This window comes from Poecilia reticulata, chromosome 2 (assembly GCF_904066995.2).
Source record: "Poecilia reticulata chromosome 2, P_reticulata-male-v2, whole genome shotgun sequence".
NCBI lineage: Eukaryota > Metazoa > Chordata > Actinopteri > Cyprinodontiformes > Poeciliidae > Poecilia > Poecilia reticulata.
The window spans coordinates 38640894-38660263 of NC_088831.1; the positions used below are offsets into that span (position 1 = coordinate 38640894).

At 37.9% G+C, this 19370-nt stretch overlaps 1 protein-coding gene across 1 annotated transcript; it reads left to right on the plus strand.

Moving 5' to 3' along the window:
• Nucleotides 1-7691: 7691 nt before the first annotated feature.
• Nucleotides 7692-12591, plus strand: cdk5r2b (cyclin dependent kinase 5, regulatory subunit 2b (p39)). Its single transcript, XM_081604560.1, has one exon. It carries the CDS (start codon nt 8117-8119, stop codon nt 8987-8989), a length of 873 nt encoding a protein of 290 aa, XP_081460686.1. The 5' UTR covers nt 7692-8116; the 3' UTR covers nt 8990-12591.
• The last annotated feature ends 6779 nt before the right edge of the window (nt 12592-19370 follow it).

Below are 19370 nucleotides of genomic sequence, written 5' to 3' on the forward strand. Positions count from 1 at the left end.
ATTCCAGCGATGGAACCAGAGCAACATTTGGTTTGTTTTCCTTGGATGACTCCTTACCCTTGGGTAAAGACCAGTAATTCACATGGGAGAATGCAGGAGTTAATATCACATATTTGAGTTTCATGAGCAAAAGGGAAACAAATGTGGAGACACAGAGAAATAAAAGTATTAGAAACATGATACTCTCTGTTAAGCAATCAGATTTGTTAGGAAAGAATAGAAGATATTCAGGAGTTTGAACCAAGATCAATTAACCTGGCATTTTTTGTGAAATAGGAACTGCTCTTGTCCTGCTGCCTCTATTCTGTTTTACTAATTTCCATTTGCAGTTGATTTCTTGCTGGCTTTCCTTGTCCATATGAAACGAATAGCCCTCTTATTGTCCTTTATATGTTACACCTGTTATTTTTATGTCAAGTCTGCCTGGATTACTGAGATCTTGCAAGCGGACCTACTAGAAGAGGTTGGATTTAATTGTGAGTTGAATTGGATAGTGGATAGTGGTGGATCCCACTCCCTGCACCCTCAGGCCCCACAACCATCCCCGCAGTACATCCAACCTTAACATCCATCCCTTGGTTGGTGAGTCTACTTGGACGGAGCTTCCTGACGCTTTTTCAGAGTTTGCCAATTGTTAATGGTCCTGTAAGCCAAGAGATAAAGATAATAACTAGCCAGGTTTGATAAATCTTGGCTTCTTTCTGGCGAGCTATCATCTAAGGTGCCCCAATCTGCCAGTCCAGGTGACACTTGAAATAGTTTGAAGGTTTGTTTACACAATACCGGGGATCATATGGTCATTAAAATCCCTTCAATGCATACAGGTGGCATTTCCAAAGAGTTAGATCATTCTCTCCAGGAGAGGAGAGATGAGTTCAAGTATTTAGGTGTCTTTGTTTTCCAGTCAGGTTGTGTTCTGATGATAACTTTTAATTGTGAGATTAAAAATTAGAATTAGATCTTTGATTCAAGTTCCTAAAATAAACTTCCTACATAGTGCATCTGGGGTCAACCTTAGATATAAGCTGAAGGATTGTGTCATCCAGGAAAGGGGAGCTCTACTGCAACTATGACCTCCATGACTCAATCTTTGATAACCAGGATTGAACTTGATCATCATAAACTGCTTAACTACATTTGAATCCAATTCATCTGTTTACTCAAACAGTCTTTTATGCCTTAGGATGTATTATTTTGTGATGTAGTCCCTTAAGATTCTCCATTATACTTTTTGATTCTGAAGAAGTTTGTTTACAAATCAAAAGAAAATTAAAACAAGACACGCAAATTACCCGTATCTACGTTCCACTGAAAATCAGCTACTTTAATTTCCAAAGCTCTAAATATGGGTCACAGACAAGTATAATTGATTAAAGATATTCTTGTTTTATTTTCTGAGTTAAAGGATTTCTCCCACATTCATAAGCACACATGTTTGTGGCCTGTCTACCATATGCATTTATGATTTTTGTGCTAATGTGACAGTGGGAATGAGAAAAAGGAGGTGGGAGGGGATGGGAAGTCAGATAGCCACTATTTAGAAGTTTCAGCCAGCTGGCCAGGAACCACAGCACTGCGGAGCTCGCCCTGATCTCTGGCTCAGTGAAAGTACAACAGCCAGAGGCAACCAGAGAGGGAATAAAAAGTGTATGGCTGAACTGTAGGGGAGGTTGTAATGATTTGGATGTTGCAGTCTAAACAGATATTAACTGTATTTTTGTATGTTTCATTTTATTGCTATATGGAAGCTGATAAACATCAAGTTAAGTAGATATTATCTTATATGCCCCTCCATCAAAATCTGTCCAATTTAAAAAGCATGCAATGACACGGTTATTACTACTGCATTTATATAATCTGTGATTTGCCTTAGCTCTACACACACATTCACAGAAAACCATTGCAGACTGTCAGGTCTCTTCCCTTTGGGCATGAAAAGCCCACAGACAAAAACATAAAACATCTGTTACCCATATTTTGTGATTCTCCAAGAGGCACAGTCCAAGCTTTCTCCAAGAGCGCCATCATCATTTCCCTCTCAGTCTCTGTCCAAGTGTTGTGTCTTTTTGTTCTTCTCTTGATCTCCTTCAGTAGCTCCCATCGAGCATCAAAGCCTCGACACAATGCTCCTATGGAGCAGGAATCTCCCTACTGTGTAAACATTGTTCGAGTCTCTTCCAGCTGAGAACCTGATTGAATTTGAACCTGCGTGTGAACTTTACTTTCATAGTGTATCATTTGGCCCAGATGCCTGCGTGGGAAAAAAAAATGTATCTTGTTTAGTGTTTGCCTCAATGGGTGAAAAGGAGACAAGTCCAAAGTTTTGAAAGATAAAATTACTGTGGAATTGCAGGTTGTTTCAGTGAATATTTGCCTGGATCACATTAGATCAAGTGTACTTCCATCTGTTAATGATTTCAATTTTAAACTACACTTTCTGGGTGTTCAGTCTGCTCCTAGAGGAAGGAGGGAAGCGCTGCAAGAAAATTCTTGCATGAAACAACAAAGAGCAGGAGAAAAGAAGGGGCTCATTGCAAAAGAACAAAGAGGGGTTGGTAGGACTAGACGGTATGTCATCAAAGGCTGGAGTTGATGACAAGTACAGAGAGTGTGTGTTTGTGTGTGTGCTGTCAAGGGGTGTGGTTGTTGCCTGTTGTGGTTTTATCTAAATAGGGACTTTTATGAATTGAGGTTTTTGTCGGGTGAGGATGGGACAATGTGGATTTACTGTTAGTGTGTCTTTACAGGAACACCTAATTGCAAGACACACACTCAAACACACACACACGCGCACACACTTACGCACAGTTTCAGATTCTGATAAAATGACACTTTTGGTAACAGACGGACAAGGGTACAGCCTAGTGGAAATATGTGGTATTGCTACTAGATTACTTGTTTGCTGCATACATAATATAACCTATAAATCACCTAAATTATTCATGTTTTGAGGATTACATTGAGATCCCAATAATAAAATAAATCCAGTGAAAATGTGAGCATGTTTTGTCAGGATGGAACACAAGTACTGAATTCTTATTTGCATGAATATTAAAATAGAAATAAATAATAGTTACAAGCAATATTAAGATTAAAAAAAACTTACATTAAATGTTTAATATCAAATATTTCCAATCTGGGATCCTGAATTAAAATAAATTCTATTAAATAGATCTTACACAGATTGACATCCTTTAAATAGTAAGATCTCTATTACAAGCCTATTGGGAAATACATTTTGTCTGGGACTCATTATAGCAATCATTCAAAAATTACAGTCACAGGTATTGGATCTATCCCTCGTCTGAATGAATTAATCTGAGACTTTATCAGTCTTAGCTCACATTTTTAATGTTAAAGTAAATGACAAAACATAGAGAATACCTTTTTTGATCGTGTTACAGGAGAAGCCTGTTTCTCCCCAAAATAGTTTGACAAAAAAATTAAAAATAGGCATACATAGTTGCATCTTGATGAGCTACAAGACTCCAGTCCAAAGCTAAGCTGTTTGTCCATTTAGCATAGCAACATGTCTGATTCAACTCCTGCATATCTGCAAAAACTGATACCGGCTGTTCAGAATGGTGATGAAAATGTGATGATTGAGTCTGGTTTGCAACCACAGGACCTTGAGCTTTATGCTTCAATGTGTCAGCCATGAACTTTATGTGCCAAACTTCTCCTGAACCGAATGTGAGGCCATCTGTCCGAGAGCTAAAACTAGGCCACTGTTCAGTCATAAAACTGGACAATGAATCCAAAAACAGAAGAATTTACAACAGCTCTGCTGAAAAAGGAAACAAAGTGTCAGCGTTGCAATGACCCAACAAAAGTCTAAGCCCCAATCTAGAGGGCATTTTTGTTTAAAAAAAAAAAGCAATATAATTTAAATCTATATTTTCATTAATCTCTGGTGGATTAGTGAAGATTCCTTGTCGTTCCTCTAGTTCCTCTCTTTGAACTCTGTTTCAGTTTTTGTTCTGTTTTACAAATGACAGGAAATACACGTCGAAAACCTCTTTACTGCATGCAAACAGAACATCCAGTCCAATAAATGTTTCTCAGCAATACGCTAACACATAAAGAAAGATTTGTAGATAACAGAAGGAAGAAGCAGAGACCACATTCTCCTTTTTGGAGTTGGCTTGTCTATTTGTCATTGGGTATTTGGATAGGGACATTGCTCTTTAAGACTGCTTAGTAGAAGCTTATGTAGTCATGTAGAAATACCTTCATTTGTTGAACCACTTATATCTAAGTTCAGATTACTCTATATTTCTCAATGATAGCCATATGAGCTTACCCATTCACATGGCAAAAACAATTCTGCCTTGTTATGGATGGTAAAATATGTGAATATCAGGAGTGTGTGAAAATGTGCGAGTGTGTGTGCACTTTTATCAGCACCTCTGCAGCCTTGCAGCTGCAGACAGGAGGAGGAGAGGAAGCCCTTCTTACAAGTCTGCAACATTCACAGTGACCCACCTGTTCGCCTGTGTCTGAGCCTTCACGTGTGTCCGTCTGACTCTTGTTTGTAAGTTCCCACCTGTCCGCTACCTCCAGATTGTGTTTCGCCTCCACCTGCCGTGTCAGCGGCTCTAATCCCTCCCACCAGGTCTGACAGACGTGTGTCTTCGATAAGAAACGAAATCTGATCCCCACACACACAACCAGACCCATGCATTGAGGGGAAATTCCTCGTTGTACACTGAAAAAAGCTGCCAGGCGCAGAATGATGTGGGAAGATACTTCATTGCTGCTTTCTCTCTTATTTAATGCATGCTTCAGTTTCTGTACTTTATTTATGAGCAGCTTTAAGAGCAGTTGTGTGAGATTTAAATCAAGACGCTGTGAGCAGCATTTAAAATTTTAGCTGACGTTAAAAAGGACAGTGAGTTGTTTTGGCACAAGAAAACCTCTGAAGCGTCACAGTACTTCATTGTCCATTTTGCTTCTGTTTATAGTGGACAATGTTAAAGTTCTTTATTTTGGCCTTTCTCTACATGGTTTGTTTTTGAAACATCTTTGAGTTGTTTGGGTGAAACTTTTATAATGAAGCTAAAACTATGAGCACCCTTGCATCGCTTGCTGATTCCTCAACCCCCAGTCAGATCATCTGCTGGTTTACAGTGGAAAATTCTATCGTGAAGTAAACACAATGTCAGTCAGAATAATAAGAAACCTTCAGTCGTTCTGCCAGCTGTGTTGTTACACAGTGAGTTCAGTAAATTGCACGGGTAACGGCTGTAAGGAAACATCACCAAATAGCTTTTCACAACAAATAGAGCATTTAAAGGCACAGGGTTAATGCATGGACAACTAGATGCGACTGCCCTCTAGTGGTCAGGGTTCATCTGTTCTCCCCAAATTTACGAGTGTTTATTTTTGACTAAGTTGCAAAACATTTAAATTTTTATTACTGACGAGGTACGATAGATTAGAAGCATGATTTTTGATACCGTCATTTGTTAGGTTCATATTTTAATTTATGTTAAATATTTGATTGACTCTTGAAAAGTCATCAAAGCCGATTTTAAAATGATCAGCTTATTGAACAATAAATAAATAAATAAATAAATAAATAAATAAATAAATAAATAAATAAATAAATAAATAAATAGGTGCTACAACACTTTGTAAAACAAAATGTAGAACAGAATATGTCTCAAGCAATCGATGTAGTTGCTCTCGATCACCACCAGGAGGCAAACTTATCACAAGCAAAAAGCAAAGAAGCTACATGACATTCATAGCTGCCTCTTCATATGGCGAAAATAATATTTAGGAATATTTTTTTGATTTACAAGAGTTGGATGTTGGTTGGTTTGCAGTGTTGTCAGTCATACAATGATGTGGTTTATAATGTTGTCAGTCATACATTCTGCATCACTTATGGGGAAATATGCCATCAGGTTTCTTCCATTGTCATTTGCTTCAATGAACACGTTATTCTATTTCTGATCATTTTTTTGATTTATTAGTTTATCATCTCAACATAAGGAGATTATGTAATAGTAATAGTAATGCATCAATTTACTCACAAAATAACATAGAAATCTGTGCATCACGTTGCTTAAAATAAAGATATGGAATCCGATCTTTTAAATTAAGGAACACAAACACAAAGGTTTCTGTTTGTCATCGCTAGTTGCATCTGCATGGAATAAATTACTTGATCTAAATGTGGGCTTTCCATTTAATAATTGTCTTATACTTGAAGTTAATGTTACCTTTATTAAACTTGAGAATGTATGTAAAACATAGCAGCTACATTACATGAGATAAAAATTAATTAATGTACTGCCTTAAGTTTTTCATAAACCTTTCCATCTTGGCTTCCTTTTTCTTATCTGATATTTGGTGCTTTTCTCAGTATAATGGTTCTGTTCAAATTAATCTGAGTCTATGGCCTCTGAATCATAGTTTTTCCTCCCTGCTCATCACTACCTTTAAAGAGATGTTTATTGGATTCACAAAAGCTTGGCACATCATTTTTAATTCAGAGATTTATTTTCCTGCCGCATCCTGTTGCTGTCTATTTGAGTTGTGATCAAAGAGTTGCTTTTGATCACCATCTGATCCCTGATCAAACACCTGCATGATGATCAAATGTGAGTGAAACAGGAAGCAGTTCACAGATTGGGGACAATATTGTCTTCATGTATTATCAGAGATTTGTCTTTGCAAAGTATGGTCTGAATTACATTAATACATAAAAGATGCAATCAAAGAAAAGTTACGTTTCAATTTTCCGTCTGTTTGAGCTAGTCATTGAGCTAGCCTGAAGAAGTACATTGGAAATGTGACTATTTTAGCCAATAATCCTTGTTGAAATGTACTGAAATTGAAATTTAGGCTTGGCCAGCTAATCAGATCAACCCTGACGACTTCACTAGGAATCGCCCTAGGTTTGACGTTTTACTCTCCACTTTTCAGACATTTGCATGTTGATTAGATGGGAAGGTCATGTGTGTGTCTTTTCAACAAAACTTTGTTTGAGGATGGTGGTGAGAAGCAATGGAGAAAACTACTACTATCGTCACCACCACTCCCCCTGTGGCCCCTAATTGGATTTAGTTTGTACATTGGAAAAGGACTGGGGACAAGTCCACACTTGATTAATCCCATCAATCCTCCAGCAGACATCAGTATATAATTTACTCATTCTTTCAATTTGTTACTGCTTGATTAGTTTAAAAAAGTTGATTGATTTAAGACACTATTTTAACTCAAAAGAAAAAGTTAGTAAAAGGAAAGACTGGTCCATAGAAATGAAAAAGTCAGATGTTTATCACCAACCCTTTTCTAAAAGTCTGATATGCCTTTGTTATTAAATTGTTCACACATACAGCACTACAGCTTACAGTATGTTAGTGTGCAAGTTGATACAATGCTTAAAAGCACAAAATGTGTAGAAATACGTTGCTGTAGGTTTCATCCTGCAGCATCCTATGTTTTCTCTTTCTGAGTAATTGAAACACAGCATATGTCACCTCCATGTCTTGTTCCTGGTAAATTAATTCAGAATAAGTAAATAGATGATTACATCATATTTTTATTTATTGTGATGCACATATTTACTCTTTTTTTTTTTCATTTACCAGTGGTAGTCAGAATACAGGCTTAGAGGAAAATAGCCCATATTATAAACAGAACTTCTGATCCAAAGAAACCCGACTAAGTGAGGACAAAAGCACTTTGACCCGCTTTGGCTTGTTAAATCTATCAATGGCAGTTGAGACCTAAAAACAACAATCCTAATCAGTGAGCTCCAAGTTAGTCTTCCTATTGGCCAGCTGGGCTGTCAATCAACGCCCGCTCGGCTGGTTCGTTGAAGTGAAGGATTTACGCATAGTGACTAATCTTGGTTCATGCTTACAGTCGCACCGGATTTTTGTGCCGCAGCGTTTCCCAGCCCAGACGCAGAGAAAGTACCAATTAGACTATTATTTCACTTATCAGGGGAAACTTGCTCCAATCTCAGCCAACAGCATCAGGTAAATAAGCGCCTATAGATGGAGTTTTGGTCGCTGTCGTGACTGTTGTTCGCCGCCTCTCACTCTGCGGAAGATTCTGCCGCAGCATCCAAAACACGGCAGCCTTCTCCTGCGCAAACATGGGCACCGTCCTCTCTATATCTCCTTCCTCAAAGAAGGCGTCTATAATGGACGCAGAGGCTACAGGAGACGGACTCAAAAACGACAAGAGCCTCAAACGCCACTCGATGTTCGTGTCCCTCTCCTGGAAGAAGCTGGTGGCCAATTCGGCCAAGAAGAGCGCGAAGAAAGTGACCCCGAACCCGCTGCCGTCCACCCAGGTGGCCCACCTCAACAGCGAGAACGTCAGGAAGACCCACCAGACCGAGGAGAAGAAGCCAAAAGCGCCCATCCCGGTCCCGGTGCCCACGGTACCCACGCAGAACAGCGACAGCGTGGTCCAAAACGGGAGGCTGTCCACGGTTCAGAAGCAACCCAGCAACTTCTCTCTGCTGTCACCCCGGCGGATTGTTATCCAGGCGTCAACCGGGGAGCTGCTTCGCTGTTTGGGGGACTTCTTGTGCCGCAGGTGTTACAAACTGAAAGAGTTAAACAGCGGGGAAATCGTCCTCTGGTTCCGAAACATTGACCGGATTCTTTTGGTCCAGGGCTGGCAGGACGTTGGCTTCATCACGCCGGCCAACGTGGTGTTTGTGTACCTGCTGTGCCAGGAGGCGATCACGGAGAGCGTAAGCAGCGCGGCGGAGCTGCAGGGCACCTTCCAGACCTGCCTCTACCTGGCATACTCCTACATGGGCAACGAGATCTCCTACCCGCTCAAGCCATTCATCATCGACTCAAACAAGGACGTTTTCTGGGAGACGTCGCTCCGGATCATCGACCGGCTGAGCAACAAGATGCTGCAGCTGAACGCGGACCCGCACTTTTTCACCGAGGTTTTCCAGGAGCTGAAAAACCAGCGCGATTCCAGCGAGTCCAGCTTGGATCGCTGACCTGGGTTGTAACGGAGGGCCGAAAGTGTCAGAATTGAATACATAGATATAATGAAGCACAAAGCTGCAACCTCTGCAAAAGGAAAATACAGCCATTTTAGATGAAAAGTTTATATTTCTGACCAGGGCCGGATTTAAGAGATTTTGGGTCATTGGGCTAGAGGCCATTTTGGTCCCCTAGCTGCACAGAGTTTGCTTAAGCCAGATTTCTAGGGCTTAAAGACTTTACTTCTCAAAATTATCTTAGTATTCTTATTTTCAGAAAAGTTCCTCAGAGATAAATTCTAGAACTGTTTTCACCCATACAGAAAAATGACCAACATTTTGGAGTAACTATGTAAGGACTGTGTGTGTAAGTTAGTAACAAAAATACACAAAAAGAGGAGAGAGCGGAGCATGCGCTGAATTACTGTAAAAAGTTATGTCTTTGTTACCATCACAAATATTGAAGATGCTCACTGTCATATGGGTTATGAAAGTGTTACTTAGAAAATTGTAAAAGTGTTTGCAAAAATATCTATTTATTAAAAAAAATATTCATAATAAACTAACCCTGAGGTTAACTAATCCTTAACCTACCCAGCATCAGGATTAACTAAGTTCTTTCCTAAATCCAATTTATAGGTTTTTCCACTCTTACAATATATCATGTTTTTACAAATTATCGTGGTGATTCCAGTTTTTACGGTTTTATATTTTACACATATGGATGGAATTCTAGAAAGAGATAAGATGATTTATCTCTCTTCAAGAATGCAAAGAAATATTGTTAGAAAAATAAACTTTTCCTGCTTTGTTCCTTTTGACAGCTCTGTGCTTCTGTACATGTATGATTGCTTAAATAACATTGGAAAAACAGACATTAAATACATTTCACTTAAATATTCAAGTCATTTTTAAAATGTTTAATAAAATAACTAAATCCAGAAAAAATATTTACAAATTTTCAAAAGATTAAAAAAATACAAATACGTATTTATTTATTCATTTAATTGTGTGTGTTGCAGCACATCCTGTTTAAATTATTTTACAATGAACTGTAATACAGGAAGTACTAATTCAAGTTTTCATTAATGGTTAACACATATAATAACTTACATATTTAATTAATGGTACATTTTTAAAACAAATTCTAATATTTTGCTTATTTGATGTATTTTTGCAGTTTTATTTGACCAATCGCATGTATGAATATTTATTTGTCTGATTTTGGCACTTTTGACTCTTGAAGGGGAATTGAGCAGCACACCGGCTTATCTATAAAGATGAATGTAAAAAAAAATAATAATAATTTTTTAAAAAGACTGCAAAGTGTTAGGTGCAGCGCAGAAGGCTTCTCACGTCTGGGCTCATGATATTACACAACTTCAATATGGTCTTTAGGTTCTACTGTAAGAAGTTCTAAACATGCATGCTGATTGTATGTTGTCCTCTTATTTTGTCTTGTCCTAGAAATTGACTTCGTTGTACAACACCTTCCATTCTTAAAGACTCTCACATCCCTATTTTGTACAAGATTAGCCTAGTAAGTGAATGGATGTCGTGCGGTTTGTGTCCAAACCTGAGCCAGAATAGATCTGAGTCAAGTCAGGGCGCTGAGCTGTCCAAGGTGCTGACCTGTTCAGCCACTTCTGTTTGTCTCGCTTTCTCCCAACTGAGCCAAGCATGGCTTATGAGTGCCACAATCAGCCCAGTACACTTTCGGCACATAAGCCTAAGCCTTGCAAGTAAGTAAGTAAGTGCAGGTAGACTATTGTGCTTTTTTAGCATCTCAGTCAGCTGGTAGATAAGCTGTTGAACATGGAACAGATACAGGATGTATCTGAAAGGGCAAATCACATTGAACAGTGATTGTAAATATTGATCTTTGAGCATTGACAGTTCCAACTAGGCATGGGCTGGTGTGTGGTTTTGTAGGGCATGATAACCCTAAGAAAAATTACCACCGTTAAATGTTTACACAAACAATTCAAACAAATTCTGTATAATAATCAGTTTTTTATTCAAACAGAAAAAACAGCAGTTCTCACTACTACTAATGTATTACTAAGTATAGTTTGCAAGTAGTTATAAGATTTTTAAGGTACTGATTTCTGTTATGTTGATTTTGACAAAAAGAGAAGGGTTAATGTCTTGAAGTGCACAAAATAATATAACAATTTGCTGTTGTCTTTAAAGAGGAACTGAATATAACATGTTAATATTCTCTAGTCAGTTAGTCAGAATATCTGCACAGACAGCCAGACTGCAATTTTCTTTTTGCTTAATAGACATGCTACTGTGGTTTCACAACTGTATTTTTAAATTGCAGTTAACTTAATAAGAATGTTTCTTAGTCATAGTAGCTTTTTTAAGCCAGTTAACCAGCAGTGAGCATCAACAGGAGACAGGAGAGGTGCTGCACTGCGCTGTCCTCAATACAACTGGAGAAAACCGATCACTTTGTTGTTTTTATCTGATATCTCATTAAAAGTAAGGTTTTGAAACTGAAACTTTTCAAGCCTATATGTACCACTAGCCAGCCCATGCCTGATGTTATCAAATGCTTTCCATGTACAAACTTTGTCCTAATGTTAAAAACCTAATCTGCTGGAAAAAGACGTTTTTTGTATGCTATTTTAATATCTGCTGGTATAAGGTTGTTCTCAGATTCTGTTGTGAGATAGAAATCACCAGATATGTTGCAACAAGATGTCATTTTGCATTTCCAACTGCACTCTCCTATATTGTAACTGTACTACAAAAAAGCTGTTGACTTAAGCTGAACAGCAGATGTACTGCTATTGTTTTAACTGAAGACTGAACGGAATGTAGTTTTTCTAAAAATTCTTCTTTTTATTTATTATTTTTATCTTCTTTGTGCCAAGTGGAAAATGGCCTGAATCTTTCTGGTTTACATGTAAATATCCCATCTTTCCAACATGTTTTTTATTGCTGGTTTTGGTTGAGGTTGAGGGTAGTTTGAGCATCACAGAAACAAACACGGGCTTATAGACAAATGTTACTTGTAATCTCTTCTGAAAATATGCTCTGAGCCTCAGTTTGCTGGCTTAAGATTAGTTTATTCAGGATTACTTAAAGTACAGTTCTTTAATGTGAGAGAAATGTAGTAAATATAAGACTAACTCTCATTTGCACATGTGTTACTGCAGTATTTATAAGCTAACATAATCCGACTTGGGACTCCGAAACCAAACGTAAACCTATCTACGGTTAATCTCAAAGACTATTGTTCTACTTTGTGAATCATTTGCTTGAAGAGTAAATAACAATGCTGCTATTTTGCACAGCTGTGGGCAAATATCATGTCTTTGGACAGCGATGACGACATACTGGTGTTTCCTCCCAGGCACTGGAATGGTTTGCCATTACGTTTGCATTCAGTGGCACCAGCTCTCGCTTTTAGAATGATCTGCTGTGAAATAAATCTTTTGTACGGTTCATCTTTTTTCCCTAAATGTCATGTGGAAATTGATATTTAGGTGTGTGTTGTCTGTGGTGTTACTCCACGTATGCATTCACTCTTTGTGTGTGTTGATAAAAGGTCATGACAGTACTTGTTTGAGGTGACCATAGAGAAATAAATCCAAATTTATGTAGGATCTCCTGTCTCTCTTGAATTATTTTATTCTTTTGAATGAATTAAAACAGTATCTAACCCTGATTTGTGCATCAATACTTTCAGTCTGCCTACGCTAGCACTTCTGGAGAGCAGTTTGCATGCACTTATAAGACAAATAAAAGTCATATTATTTTTAGGCTTTCATTTAGTCATGTTCTTGATATGACACTGCAAAATTCAGAATGCTTTTTTAAAGAATGAGAATTGGTAGTTCAAGTTTGATTTATTGTGGATAGGGTGAAAAGTATGCAGCGAATATCAACTCAAATATGTGCACAGCTCCCTTCTAATATTTGGTTGAATTTTCTTGAGCAAACTGTACCTTGACCAGTCAGATTTTTTTAAGCCATCAACAAACGTCTGTCATAATTCTGGCTGAATATTTGGACAGTCTTTCTGTTAGAAATGATAGATTTAATGTGTCTGAAGTCCTTCTGCTATGCCTAGTTTTGAGGTGAAATCGAAGAACTTTGATCCACTTTGTACACTGAGCCAACAGGTGCTCTGGCAGCAAAACAGTCACATAGGATGATGTAGCTACAACTATGGACAACATTTAATACACAGTTCATAAATTTGAGAGCTTTGCCTCAATTCCTCTAAACACAGTTTTTTTACTTATGTGGCATGATGTCCTATTTGACCAGAAAATCTGGATTAAAGAAAATCAACATTAAATCCAAGCGTTCACACTTTATGCTTGTCTTACAAGTGAAGTGAAAATTTGATGAATCCACTTTGTAAAAATTAGCAGTTCAAACATGTAATTAAAAGCTCCAAAATGAATACGTCATTCATATCCATAAATGAGTGCGCAAACATCTTACCGGAACAGTGCCCTGCCATTCGTCAGCAGTAATTAACACGGACACCTTCTTATCTACTCCCAACACTCACTAATCCTTCATTCAGAAAGAACCCAGGAGACACAGTTATGCAATAGAAATAAGTCCATGACGAATCTGCTTCCCAGGAAGTGCGACGTCTGTGTTGGCATATGTTGCTATGAGACTGAAACTCGTGAGACTTCAAGGTTGCCATGAAACTAAAACTTATAAAGCAGAGCTATTATTGCATGGAAAGTTTTGCTTAATCATTACGCACAGACAGGATTGAGCATCCAAACTGATAACATCACAAATCTAGGCTAAATGAAGGTTCACATCCTTAAATATGTTACAGTTTGAATACTTTTTTGGCATATTGAGGACATCTTAGTGTTCTGACACATATACAGGTTATTTTTGGTTTCCTGTCTTTGTCCTCACTGTTCCATAATGAAATGGGGACAGAGAGAACCCAGCAGCAAGTAGGTGAATTATGAACCCTTGAAAAAGAGTCTTTATGCTTTGACCTTTTCATCTGCCCTCACATTTCACCTGTTTTGGTCTACATGCTGCATGGATAAGGAAAAAAGATCCAATATCCTTTGGTTTCTCTGAAACTTGATATAATTAACATTCATCAGCCTTCTTTAATTCAAATCAGGCATACATTTGCAAGTCAACAGAGTGAAGCTGCATTGATAAGATTTTCTTCGTTTTTCTTTTTTTTTTTTATGAATAAGCCACGTGTGCTGGAGGGTTCCCTTCCTGTGATTGGTCAGATTCTGCTGCAGTCTCAGAACTGTCTGTATTTTTCTCTCCCCCTCTTTCTCTCTCTCTCTCTCTCTCTCTCTCTCTGTTTCTCTCTCTCTCTCTCTCTTTCTCTCTCTCTATCTCTCTGTCTCTGTTTCTCTCTCTCTCTCTATCTCTCTATCTCTCTCTCTTTCTCTCTCTCTATCTCTCTCTCTCTCTCTCTTTCTCTCATCTTGCAGGGGCACACAGTGTCTATTTACAGAGCAAAAACTGGGAAATGCAGACAGAAAGTGGGGGAGAAAGACAGTGTGACCCAGAATGAGCAAGAGAAGAAAGGTAGTTAGAGGCAGAGTGGCAATAAACATCCAAAAGAGGTAAAAAAAGACAAAAGATGAGCATATAAGAAAGCAGCATTTAATGAATGTTGTAGGTGAAGTTATTTACATGCAACAGAGAGCTTAACATATCCAGACCTTGTCTCTTAAGATGACATTTAACATCAGTAACCTGTTTGAAAACTAAAGTTGTGTGAGTGAAATCCACATAGATTACACTGAAGATGTGAAGGTCTCAGGTCTGTTGGGATCCAAAGTTCAGGGAAATGGGATGACTTCATGCATCAGCATTATGTAACCGACATGGGGGGTGTAAAAGCAGAGCCGTGTTGTGAATCTTCCCTTTGCTATTAAGATTCAGCCCAGGTCTGCCGCATATCTGTCTGCCAGCCTGCTCTCTGCATTTCTGTCCACCGAGTCTCTACAGTAACGGGTAAGGTAAGTGAATGAGAACTGGGCAAAATGAGCTGTGCATGGCCAAGCGTGGGCTGAACCTCTGCACTGCTCACACACACTATCACACACGCACACACACACTGCCGTGATCAATAGTAGATATGCACACTCTGCCACTGCAGGTATGTCCCTAACTCGTCCACATCCAGCCTCTCTGCATTTTCTCTGCTGCCTCACATTTAGCTCCAATGATTGTCAACTATGATCCCACTAAATACTGCACTTTTTTCAGATTGAAGATACGCGTGTGCAGTGCCAACAACATCAGTTGTTGATTGAATATTTTGTCACAGATTTTGTGAAGGTTAAAGCAAAAATATGTACTTACTGGCCGCTCTCACAAAAAAAGTATAAAAAGTTTTTTTTTTTTTTTTTTTTTTTTTTTACAGTATTTTTTAAAACACAACCACCTTTGGTGAGATGAGATGGAGATTGAGCTGTTTTGCTGCAAACATTCAACATAAAACAAATATGAACAAATATGAAAACCTTTCACTTGATTACATTCTTACCTGAAAATACAATGTGCCTGTTAAGCAGTAAGCCGGAAACTGGTAAAGGATTTAAACATATTTCAAAAGAAAATCAGCCATGGCTAATTTTGGAGGCAGGTGAGAAAAACAATATTTTAAAATATTACCCAGCTTAATTATGTTAATAAATATATTCATGCATATGTAGGTGTGATTAGTTTACTGTCTGTACTTCTGTGCATTGTACTGAGAATTCCCTTTCCTTTTTGTCACCTTCTTTTGATTTCTTAGAAAAGCAGCCAAATCAGTGTGAACTGTTTTAACTCTGAGGGATTATGTCTGCTCTGCTGTCCTCCTACTACATAACCACTCTGCTAATCTCTTTAACTAGATTACTTCATTGTTGAGGTACACTGAGAGCCACTCAGCTTCTGTTGCGTAGCAGGAAGGTCAGGGAAAGAAAAGAGGTCACCTGTTTTTTTTTTTTATCACTTTGTTGTTCCTTTTATTCACACGTAATTTGAATCACTGATTAAATCACTTGTTTTTAACGGTTTTCACTGCCTGAGCTCTTATATAATATTACTTTGTCATGTAGCCCACGCCTGCACTGTCAGCGAGTTATTCCACATAGAATGAGTCAGCGAGATGATTTATCAACCATTTTTATGTAATATCCAGAATCTAAATCTATGTTTTTATAGTTCAGTTCTTTGGGACTTAAACTTCTGTTTGGAAGTTTTCACTCATGATTAATGGAATTATGTTACCGCTGGATGGTCTAATAAGACAGCATTCAACTTCAACAATTTTGAAAACTAGTGCTTCAATGTACTATAGACTTTCTTAAATTAAAATAGGGTAAAAAAATATATACATACAGGTTCAAATATACGCATGAGATTTGCTTGGATTCCTACAACTTTAACCGTCTGGCTGCTGAATTGAGAGGGAGGTGACACATTTGTTCAGTCTCTCAGTGCCACTGGCAGCACATTGTCCTCACAGAGTGCCACCTCCATGGCTGACTTTTAGGTACAGTGGTTCGTTGTAGCATTGTAGAAAAAGGCTCAATGACAGAATTGCTAGAGTCTGTTTAAATTGGCTGGTTTCCCGGCACAGAGCCCAAAGGGCTGGGTCATTCTAAAAGCTTAATAATAGCCCCCTCCTCCAATCATTCCAAGGTGAGATTTGATGTGAAATTTGAGACAATTTTCTTGCTGAACTCATCTAATGACATCAAAAATAGCCACAATGAGATTAAAAGAAATTGATTAGATTGTTTAAGAATAAAACAAACTTCAACTTTAAATGCGTTCTCCAAATGGTCTTTGACTTATCTATTACAATTTTGAAGGTTTTGATTATGGAGCATGGAAATCTTGCTTTGATGCCATCCTCAGTGTTGCTTCACTGTGTAAAATTTACTCAACCTTCTTCTTTGAAAATAAATAAATAAATAAATAAATAAATAAATAAATAAATAAATAAATAAATAAATACAAAGTTCTGTGACATGTCATTGTTGCAACCTGGAAAGAAGCTTTTTAACTGGCTGTAGTTCTTAATTTTATTTTCAGATATACTTTCTGCACTGCCACTTTCTGGGAAATAGTACTACCACATAAATGCCTCAGAGCCACTAGATATGATTACAGTGATGCTTGAAAAATGTGTTTTTATTGTGTTTGTGTTTTTAGCATTATGAGTTCATTGGCATTAACTCATGTTGTATTAATGCAAACAGAAGTCTGTGAAACAGACTGAGCCGGTTTGCACTTCCCAAAATCAGAGAAAGAGAACCTTGTTTTAGATCATGCTCCGGTTTCTTACCTCCCTCTCTTACCTCTGTGTCTCTTCATGTCGTGCTTTCTCCCACCTTCTAACTCAAGTCTATTTCTGTACCATGTAGGTGTGTTGCTCTAAATTTTGCAGTCTTCATGACTTCTTTCTGTAGCTGAGAGAATGACTCACTGACTGTGATATTTCACACAACGCAGCTTAATGCCCACAGGCTGCCTTCGTTTCAGTCCACTGCAGGGAACATGAAAACCTGCTTATTGTGTATTTAGTGTGGCTTCAAGAGATTTATCTAAATATAATAAACACGTAATAAACATTACTGTCTGAATAAATCTACATTTCGATTAATGTGCAAAATTCTTGAGTCATCTCTGACCTTTTAATATTTTTTTCTGTTATCAAACCTGTAAATTTTTAAAGTGATCTTGATCAGTTCTTTAGGTTCTTTAGGTTTACTGAAGACCCGTCAAGGTTTTATCTGTGTGGTTCGACTGTTTTTTTTTTTTTTCGTTTTTTTTTTTTTTTTTTACATATTTTCAGTTTATAGCATTTTCATTTTCAATACAAAGATTGTTGTTTGATTTTGAAGCCACTTATCTCTAAACAATCAATCATTCAGACACAAAGGACAAACAAATAAGGAGTTTTGGCAACACATAATGGTCAACTCTGCAAATAAACCTTTTCAATTAAATGTAAATTGTCTCTATTTCTTTAGCTGGGTCCAGTAAAATCAAACATAGAATAGAATAGAATAGAATAGAATAGAATAGAATAGAATAGAATAGAATAGAATAGAATAGAATAGACCCTTCAGTAATCTGAGTCTGACATTTGTCATTTTGCACAAATATTGAAATTATTTCACAGATATTTGTGCAAATAGTTTCCTGAGAGTAAAATATATTTCAGGAAGGATTATTGCACAATATAAAGAGAGTGCCATATGTAGAGTGTTTTGTAAGCTGCAGCAGCTGGGGAGAAGTCAACTGACTGTGAGTTTATCTGTGTAGGGATAAAGAGAGGTTTGTAAGGCAAAAGCTCTTGGGCAGAAAGTGTTTCTGCAAATTATAATCTGGATTTTTATGTTGCTTTTCAAGTAATTTCTTCATCCTTTCTGAGTGGCCTTCCAGTCAGTCTCATTTCACTGTGGATGACACATACCAGTTTAGAGGTCCGAGGTCTTTTGCTACCGAATAGAGAACCTCTCTCTTTCATTACCAGGTCACACTCGTACATATCTGGTCGACCAGGTGAACACATCCGGAAACTGCAGTCAGGCTAAAGGTGACCTGCTATTCTTTTCCTGATACTTTGTTGGTTTCTTTGGATTTTCTTAAGATGTCACAAAAGGAAGCGATGTGTTTGAGGTGTTACCTTGGAGTGAATTCACAAATGTGCCAGATGCCCTTCTCAATGTTGCTTGAAGTTTTACTAACATTATTAATGTAAACTAACAAATTTGAAGAAAACAATAAAACAGTCTAATCTTTTGCTGTGATAGAACAATTGTCTGGCAGCAGGAAGGCCCTTTGTTTGAATCGTGGCCGGGGAATTTGCATGTCTTCCCCATGCATGCGTGGCTTTATGCCGGCTTCCTCATAGAGACAGCATAACTGTCTCTTTAAATTGCCCTTATGCCTGACTGTGCATGGTCTGCTCTATAATGGACTGGGAATTTGTCCAGGATGTTCTTCCTTAATGACCAATGGACACCAGCTGCTGTGAGGAGAAGTGGTTGTAGAAAACGGATGGATGGGTGACAGGATAGTGACTTAAAACAGGAAATGTTTCGATGTTATGATGACAGTGACACAAAAGCTTTGTGTAATATTATGTAGTGTACATGCACTACATAATAAGGCATGATTTCAACTGTAAGACTGCAAATTTCTTCAATGAGTTCTTTTACTTCCAATGGCAATTAAGCTGTGCAAAACATGTTTCCGTTTCACCACTGTGGAAAAATGACAACAGATGTGAGTCAACAACGAGCCAAAGTGTCAACATTTTTCCATCCATCAGTTCAAAGGGCTGCTATTTTAAACCTGAGCCTAAGCAGCTCATTTTATTTCCCCCTTCATCCTTTGTGTGTTTTCGTCTCGCTCCTCTATC

Coding starts and splice junctions, on each gene's coding strand:
- cdk5r2b (XM_081604560.1), top strand. CDS start 8,117: ATGGGCACCGTCCTCTCTATATCTCCTTCCTCAAAGAAGGCGTCTATA.